Here is a 9,629-nt window from a genome sequence, read left to right as displayed (position 1 = left end):
CAAAAGTGTCATGTTATAGTTTCTTAAAATAAATAGAAAAAAGTATACACAAATAAATATAAAAAACAAAAATATACCCAAATAATTATAAATAATTTAATATATTCTATAATTTTTTTTCACAAGTCAAAATTATTCTTTCTTTATTTAATATTCTAACATAAAATTACAACTATACACTTTATAATATCTTAGATCGCTATACAATAGCTTAAAAAATACTATTTTCAGTTTTTTTTTTTTTTTTTGTCTCTGGTCCATCATTGCATATACAACTAAAAAAACAATTTACTTATAAAAATAATATGTGAAATACATCGAACTATTTCTAATTTTTTGAGTATACTTTTATATATATATAATATATATATATTATAGAAACTAGAAAGGTGTTATTATTTTTTAGCAATATTTGGCGAATTCTAAATTTTAAATACTTAAAACTTATTTGAAATACCAAGAATTAGAATTTACTTAAGAACGAAATTTTTTTTTATTTTTCTTAAAAATGAATGATTTTAATAATTTATTTGAGAATCCAGCTCATGTTTTCATTATTTATAAATGAGACCAAAAGAACTTTGATTTTCAAATCAATTCTTATGATACTCAAACTTAATATTTGAAATGTCAAAAATATTCTTATTTATAAATAAGTGTGTAATAAAAATGATTTTTTCAAAAGTAAAGTTCTTAAAAGAATATAATTTTATTCATTTAAAAATCATCCCAAACAAAATAAATTGAATTGAATTCTATAAATATATTAAAATCATTCTAAATTGTAAAATTAAATTTTAAATATAAATAAATTTTTTATAGAATATATTAAAGAATTTCATGATTTGAAATATTCTATAACTATATTATAATATTTTTTCAGATGTACCTGCGTCATCATAAATTGTCGAAAACTCAACAAAAAGAAGAAAGGAAAGAGAATTTTTCCAAAAACTTACAAAAAACAAAAGTGATATATATACACTCATAACAAAATCGTCCCCTATAAAGACGAGAGAAGTAAGTAACAAAATATATATATATATATATATATTTATACGCATGTCTACTACATGGAAGTAACAGAAGTAGAAGAACAAAAAATCAAAATTAGAAACCATGTGATTAATAAAATTAGAATTAGAAACATGTGATTAACAAACTAGTTAACAAAATAAAAAATAAAAGTAAAATTAGAAACCGAGCAAAATTGGAAATCGCCGGTGGTGGTGATGGAGAAAACCTGGCGGAAGATGCTGTCGCTGCGGTGGCAACAGAAAGAAGGTGAGAATGCGGTCGAGGATGACTTCGACAACGATGCAACACTTGTTGAGGGACCGGGCAAAGGAGATGCGGATGACGCTTGTTGAGGTTGACGCGGACTGTACAGACGATGCGACGCTTGCAAGAAAGAGGAGCGGCGAGATCTGGCGGCGAGGACCGAACGACGAAGAGCAGCGGCAGTGGTGAGGACCGAACGACAAGTAGTAGTGGCGGCAGCGAAAAATAGCAACGGCGATTCCCTTTACCTTCTCTTTCCCACTTTCGGCTTCCCCCTCTTCTTCCCTGAAAACCTCCCTAATGTGATTCCCTTCCCCTTTTTTCTTATCCCATTTTTGATAATAAAAATTAAAATTTTAGTAAAAATTACGATTTTAAAACTAAATTAAATCTAGGGGTGCACAGACCCGGCCCGGCTCGAAGGCCCGGCCCGGTCCCGAACACTTTAGGGGCTAATTTGGTGTGATTTCATCGGGTTTAGGGTCGGGTAAGGGTCTCAAAAATAGACCCGGTCATTATTTCGGGTCGGGTCCGGGCCATAGCTCGGGTCACCCGAAGTCGGCCCGGTGGCCCGGTCATCATACACAATTAATATCGTGTTATTAGTGATGGATTATGACTATTCTTATGTGGAATTTAAGTATTGTAAACCTTAATATTTTGTGTTATTAGTCATTATAAGACTATAAGTTCATGTTTTATGTTTAGAATGCATAAGACTTTAGACTAATGCATAATATTGTGTTATTTATATTGATTTAAATATTTGGTATTATTAGACAATATTAGTATTGATTGTGGTTTTGCTTTAGTATTGATTGTGGTTATGCTTTAATTTTAAAGAAGGGTTGGTTCTTGTTATATTTTTCTAAGTGAATTTACCATGTTAAATAATGGTTGGAGTCTTGGAAATTTGGATATTTTTACATGTTAGCTTACAAGAAGGTATCAATGTAATATAATGTTAACGGCCCGGTTTCATCCGGTTTTTACCCGGTATAATTGTGGCCCGAAAGTGTATTGGTTTCATCGGGTTTAGGGTCGGGTTCGGGTCTAATAAATAGACCCGGTGTATATTTCGGGTCGGATCTGGGTCCCATCAAACCCGGCTTCACCCGGCCCATGTGCATCCCTAATTAAATCTTAAAGACAATTTTGTAAGTAAAAAAAAGTTAAGAACGAAAAAAATTTTTAATCTCTTAAAGACCAAAATTATACTTAACTCTTGTTACTACCTAACATAGCTAATGAACTGCAAGACTAATAACTTTTTAATAGCAGTGTTTGCACAATAATCCTAATTAAAATCCACACTAAAATTATTAATTAAGGACAAAACGGTTATGGAATTTTGGAATCTTAGTCCTTTGTTACCCATTAGCTACGCAAAAAGGTGGTGAAAGTGGGATGATGATGATGATATCTTGTTAGGATGGGGTTTCCCCTCACATCCACACATTCAACACTTGGTTCCCATTGAAACAAACAGCAAAGCTTTTAGCTGTCAAAAAATGTCTGTTTATGTCCATTCTCCTCTTCTTCCCATGTGACTTTGGACCACGCTCCTTTCTTATTTACTTTCCCTTTCTAGTCAATCTCTATTCTCTCTTATTTCTATTCATTTAACACTCTTGAAAATATCTCCTCCCTTCTCCATAAATATGGAAACTAATTGCTTTTTTCTACAGATATTTTTATGATAATTACCTGTTTTGACATGACACTGTCACCACCATGATGAGATGCAGATTCATTCTCGATTGATAAATAGATAACTTTTACAATATATTGATTTTTCTAAAAATATAACTAAATATTTAACTATTCAGAAAAATAATCTAAAAAGATGAACACTATAAAAACAGTTTCCTAATAATTTACAAAGTAGATAAAAGTGACAAATTTTTAATATTTTTTTTCGTGGACAAAAAATGTTAATGCGGCATCATATCTAAGTAGTGATAGTTCTAAAAATGTTTTAGCAATGGGAACAAATATATACATGGATATGGACATAGATATTTATTTTTTATATATGTTTAAAACATTATTTCAACTATTTATTATCTCTCACTTAATTATGGGATCCACTTATTACAATATTATGATGTTAGAGATATTCGAATTCTTTCTTCTTTCGGTTTAAATTTTTTGAATAATAAATTTATTACATGATATTAGAGTTTTTATAATTAAAAATTTAGAGTTAAATTCTTGTTATTTCTGTAGAAAAACAATTTAAGATAAATAAAAAAAATTTATATAAAAAATTTAAACAAATTCAAAAAATATTTTTATTTAAACAAACATATCAAATATATAATTATTTATGTATTTTTTTTGTGAACTTAAATTTAAAAAAAAATTTATGACATATAACATAAAAACTTTATTAAACAAATTAAAGTAATTGCGGCGAGAAAGACCATTTAAGTTCTAAAATAAAGATATACTACATAACTTTAGAGAAAATATTCTTTCTTCTCTCGATCAACTAAAAAATATACCAATAATTTTATTTATATTTATTAAACTAAACTTCATTGGATAATTAACTAATTAGCTAATGTTACAAAATTTATATATATGATTTCAGAAATGTTTGGTAACTAAAGAAAATCAGCCAAAAACAGCTATAACTTGCGTTATTTAACATTTATAAGGTAAGTTCTGGCTATTTTTTTCGTCTCGCTACCGTGATTCGTTCGTTAATAGACACTACAACATACGTACAAGACTAACAAAATATGCATAAAAAATTTTAAAAAGTTTACTATATATAATATATTTATGTAAAGCCTTAATACCAACCAACATTAATGTATAAGTACATTCCCTTATTTGAAAATTTTAAACTTATTTTCGTTTGCTCTTAGCTCTTATTTCTTAATTAACGATGTTACACGAATATCAAAATGTAGTTATTAATTAGTTATTATATAAGAATATATATTTATATAGTATTTATGAAAATGTTTGATTGTTGTACAATTATAAAATATTTGATTATTCGATTAGGATAATTTTAATTATTCTAATAGTTGATTATTTTATAAAAGAAGTATGAAATAAAATGTATAAATATATAAAAACACATAATACTTATTTATTTGGTAGTTAATTTTGCATGGGTGAATGAAGTATTTTATTTTATCTCAATATTGGCATTAAAAAACTCCAATCAAGTGATTGCTGTAAAATTCTCGCTTTGATGAATTAGCTTAGCAACATGCCTAGCCACCATAAATTAGTATGAAATAAGCCAATAAATGTCACTCATTAATTAGTGTCTATCTTTGCCCACCAAATACTTTGATTATGGAAAAAGGGGATTTTTATTTCTGTCTGATTCTACAAGGTGGGGACCTTATCACCCCAACGAGTGCACTTTCTAAGGATGTCAATTTGATGATGGGGTGGCTCTCGTTAAACATTTGTCATATTGAGACGGCTTCATTCTGTTGTTTGTACATTATTATACCAACTTTTACTCAAATCATTTTGTCTTGATTATTGTTAAATGCAGTATCCATTTTAACCGTAAAATTCTTTTTATCTTTCACCCTTTAATTTAGATATCAATAAATTCTGGTTAATTTTAATACACAAAGTACTTTATACAGTCGGTATAATTATATTTGTTTTTTTAGATGATTATTTATAAAATTATTGTGAAAGGTAGTTATTTTTATTGAAATAATATTCTGTAATTAGATACACGTGTAAAACTACTTTATACTAATAGTACATCAAAATTAAATTCATGTAATAATACACTCACTAGCTAGTTAAAATTAAATGTTTTATTTATTTATTAGAAAAAATGAACATATGTTTGTGGACATTTTTTTAAATTTTTTTACATTATTTAAGCCAAGTATTAATCTACTATATATAGATATAAACTTTATTTAAAAATTTATCACTTATTAATAAATTATTACATACATAATATAAAATTTGAAATTTTTATACTAATTTTAAAAAAATAATTTTGATTCGTTATAATAACCAAAAAATAAGATCAATACTAAATAATACCTGGAGTTTACCATAGATTAAACCCTCTATTATCTAACAATAGAAATTGTGTATCAGAGAAACTCTTATAAACTAATAATTTTTAATTTTTTTATTATTATTTCACTAATATAAATATTAAATTATATTTAATAAATAAATTTTATTAATTTATATGTATAAATTTTAAAAAATATAATTATAAATTATATTGATTTATATGTATATATTTTCATAAATATAAATATAAATTATATATTTTTTATATGTAAAATTATTATAAATACGAGTACAAATTATTACCGACTAAATACCAATAAAAAAATGGTAATATTTGATTGCATGTAACATTGACATGGTATATAATATTGGTGGTAAAAGATAAGATAAAATTTTTGCACCCTACCATTTTCTACCCTCCAACTTGCACCCATGACTCTTGTATAGTTCTATATAACCCCATCATGTGCGAAGCCAATCGTACATTTCCATCGGAACCTAAAAAATAAACATACTCACAAGCAAAGATGCTTCCCATTCTCTTCCTCATCCCACTTCTCTTATCCACAACTTGCCATGCATCAGTCCAAGACTTCTGTGTGGCAGACACCACAGCATCAGACACCCCTGCAGGTTTCCCCTGCAAGCCGGAAGCCAATGTAACCTCCTCCGACTTCGTCTACACCGGCCTCTCCGTCCCTGGAAAAATCATTGCCCTCATAAACGCCGCCGTGACGCCGGCATTTGTCAGCCAATTCCCAGGCCTCAACGGCCTCGGCCTCTCGGCCTTGAGGCTAGACCTGGGTCCGGGTGGTGTGGTTCCTCTTCACTCCCACCCTGGCGCCACAGAGCTACTAGTTGTGAAGAGTGGCCATATAACTGCCGGGTTCGTCTCTTCGGCGAACTCGGTTTACATAGCCACAGTTAAGACAGGAGAGCTTATGATTTTCCCTCAAGGCTTGCTGCATTTTCAGGTAGCTGCTGGAAAGAAAGGCGCCGTTGCTTTTGCTTTTTTTAGTAGCCCCAATCCTGGACTTCAGATTCTTGATTTTGCTTTGTTTGCAAGCAACTTCTCTACTCCATTGATTGCAAAGACTACTTTCCTTGACCCTGAATTGATCAAGAAGCTTAAGGGTGTTCTTGGTGGAAGCGGTTAGACTTAGAGACATAATATCAGACCCTCTAGATTGTGTTATCCTCCTCATTTCATCACCCATTCCCATTATCATTATTATTTCTGTGTTGTTTTTCATATTCATTACATTTTGTGTCTAGGTGTCACAGTTATTATTGAATTCCTTGTATGTATCATTGTGGAGTCATAAATTGGTGTATTATTTGTAGTACACCCGAAAAAAATCGTGTATTTTGAATTTAGTTTCTATGTTAATGTTCCAAAACCAAGTGTTGAGATTTAAGAGCATCTCCAAGATTGTTTTTGGAGTGAGAAAAGTTTAATCAGAATTTGTTGTTTTTGCCAATATTTTTAATTATTAGTCTAGTTTTTTTTATTCTAATAATCTAATATTATATTTTTAATTCACATTTTAAATATTATTGACTAAAAAAATAAATTTTGTTGAATCTCTAATATTTTTTTTTATATATATATATATATCAGAAGTAAATCGATTTATAATTAAAATTTATATTAAAATTAGGGTAAAGTATATTTTTTGTCCCTAAAATTTGATAAAAGTTTTAAAAATATCCCTAAGTTTTATTTTGTTTCAATTTTGTCCCAAAAATTTTCGATTTGTATCAAATATACCCCTAACAGCTAATTTTTCAAAAAATTTAAGACCAATTCAACAATAATTTTACAAGAACAACCTTCAACACAAGCAAATCAAGCATAATTTTCATGTATTATTGTTAGATTGGTCTTAATTTTTTTAAAAATTTAGCCGATAGGGGTATATTTGATGCAAATCGAAAACTTTTGGAACAAAATTGAAACAAAATAAAATTTAGGGATATTTTTGAATTTTTTGTCAAACTTCACGGACAAAAAATATACTTTACCCTTAAAATTAATAAATAAAATAAAATTAGTCTCATTTTAAAAAAATAATATCATCTTAATAAAAAACTAATATAAAATTACTTATATGACTATTTTGATAAAATAACTTAGCAGAATATAAAATATAAGTTAAATTAAAATTAAATATTAAAATGACAAATTTTATATTTAATTTTAAATTATTATTTATGAGACCTGATTTCACAACGATATTTATAAAACTCAAAATAAATTATGGAAAGTAGAATTAGAATTGTTCCAAGCAACATGTTAATTTCAAGGTTTTCTGCAAATGTTTGCAGCAGCAGAACCTTATCCAATTTCCTATGGTCTATACGTGACATACATGCATATTATAACTGATAAATAATAGGTTATTAACAATCATCTAACAGTAACGTGCATATGTCAACGTTATGGTGATATATCTTCCTTTTATTTTTTATTCTTTTATTTATTTATTTATGATAAAAAGTTGGTTGTTGTCTTTAATTTTATAGTGTAGTAGTCATAATTAATAATAAAGAGAAATAATATTTCTGTAATTTTTTTGGTATACTTTCGATTTGGTAAATTAAAAATTTTACAATTAAAAAATTACTTGTCTTTATTTTCCTGGCTTTTTAAGGATAATTTTTCCAAGGTTGTAGTAGTTATATATTTAGTAAAATAAAATAAAAGTGACTTTCAATAACTAATTTCTTAATTTAAATTAAATTGAGAAGGGTTTAAATTATCTGTTCAGTTCAACCGGCCCAAAATTTTTTTAACACAATTAGAGAATTCATTGATAAATTATAAGTCTGAAAAATTATTTAAAATATAAGTACAACCACATTAAGCCGAATAATTCACATGCACAGATAATTGAACATACTTTGACTCATCCCGTAATACTAAATGGAACAAAATGAAAGAGAAATAGACGGGAAAATACTTAATCATCATGACCAAAACAAAGAACTTTGATTTTTCAATCCTGAGCAACGGTTAAATAATTTAACAAAATACACATAATCCATTTTTAATTCACAGTTAATTTTGTTTCTTGTGATTTTTATCGAGACTTTTGCTAGACTTCAAATCCACAACATATTAACTTGTGGATAATAGTTGTGCATTTTTAAATTTGCAAATAAGAATAAATAGCTACTTTGACCATGAAAGATTTAAATACCGACAAAATTAACCATGAAAAATTAAAACTAAAGTTATATCCATATAAAATAAGTTTTATTAGACAAAAATAACCAATTATTAAATTTGTGTTCATAATTCCATAAACACCCTTCTCACTTTCTTTTTCTTCCTTTCTTACCTTTTACTCGAGGACGAGCAAACCTTTTAAGTTTGGTGTGGAGGAGCCCTTTTCTCTCATTGAGATTCGAATCCCATGACTCCAAGAAGTGGCAAGACCGTTCCAAGAAACAAGAAAGAAGATGACCAACAGTTGTTTTCAAACCAGTTAGATTCTACTCCAAGTAGCATAAAGAACATTATCACAAGATAATGAGTAAGAGGCCAGTGATTCCTGAGGTCAGATTCGAATTAGGAGAAGATGAATACCTGGAGATTCAAGAACAAATTCAAAAGAGAGGCTGAGAGATTCTAGCCAATCCTGAGATCACTGTTGGATTCAACATGATCCATGAATTCTATGCAAATCTGTGAATGACAGATAAGCAAAAGAAAGATGGAACATCATTCCATATTTTTCGCACTATGGTCAGGGGGAAGATCGTCTATTTTCATTTGGATAGGGTAAGAGAGATCTTTAAATTACCCTTACAAAGGGATGACCCTGATTCCTACAATAGAAAGGTGGTAGCCAACCCTAAATTGGATCAAGTCCTAGAGGACATCTGCTTGCCTAGAACTCAATGGATTGAGGATGCAAAAGGCAAGCCAAACCAGCTGAAAAGAATGAACCTCAAGCCAATTGCTAGAGGATGGCTATACTTCATTGGGCGTTCTATACTCCCTACTAGTAACCACTCTGAAGTTACTATTTAGAGAGCTGTGATGATTCACTGCATCATGATGGCGAATGAGGTAGAAGTTCACCAAATAATCCTCAGTGAGATGTATAAGTTGGCAAACAGGATGTCTACTAATGTCATGCTGGCCTATCAAAATCTTATCTTTTGCCTATGCCAAGAGGCTAAAGTCTTGATCCACATGGATACATTTATTCCAGTGAAAAGCCTAATCACCAAGCAGGTGATGGAAAGCTCCAAGATACCCGAGGATCATCCCAAAAGGAAGGCACCAGAGCCTCCCAAGAGATCCTTCCAATTGAATA

General features: G+C 29.2%; 1 protein-coding gene across 1 annotated transcript; it reads left to right on the top strand.

Moving 5' to 3' along the window:
• The first annotated feature begins 5,767 nt into the window (after positions 1-5,767).
• LOC107619446 (germin-like protein subfamily 3 member 1) lies at positions 5,768-6,782 on the top strand. The gene has a single exon (XM_016321737.3). The coding sequence runs from the start codon at positions 5,829-5,831 to the stop codon at positions 6,456-6,458; it is 630 nt and encodes a 209-aa protein (XP_016177223.1). The 5' UTR covers positions 5,768-5,828; the 3' UTR covers positions 6,459-6,782.
• The last annotated feature ends 2,847 nt before the right edge of the window (positions 6,783-9,629 follow it).

The sequence above is a fragment of the Arachis ipaensis genome, chromosome B9 (assembly GCF_059453495.1).
Source record: "Arachis ipaensis isolate K30076 ecotype BB chromosome B9, ASM5945349v1, whole genome shotgun sequence".
Classification (NCBI taxonomy): domain Eukaryota; kingdom Viridiplantae; phylum Streptophyta; class Magnoliopsida; order Fabales; family Fabaceae; genus Arachis; species Arachis ipaensis.
Note: the sequence above shows the minus strand (reverse complement) of the source record. Positions and strands in the feature narration are given on the sequence as shown.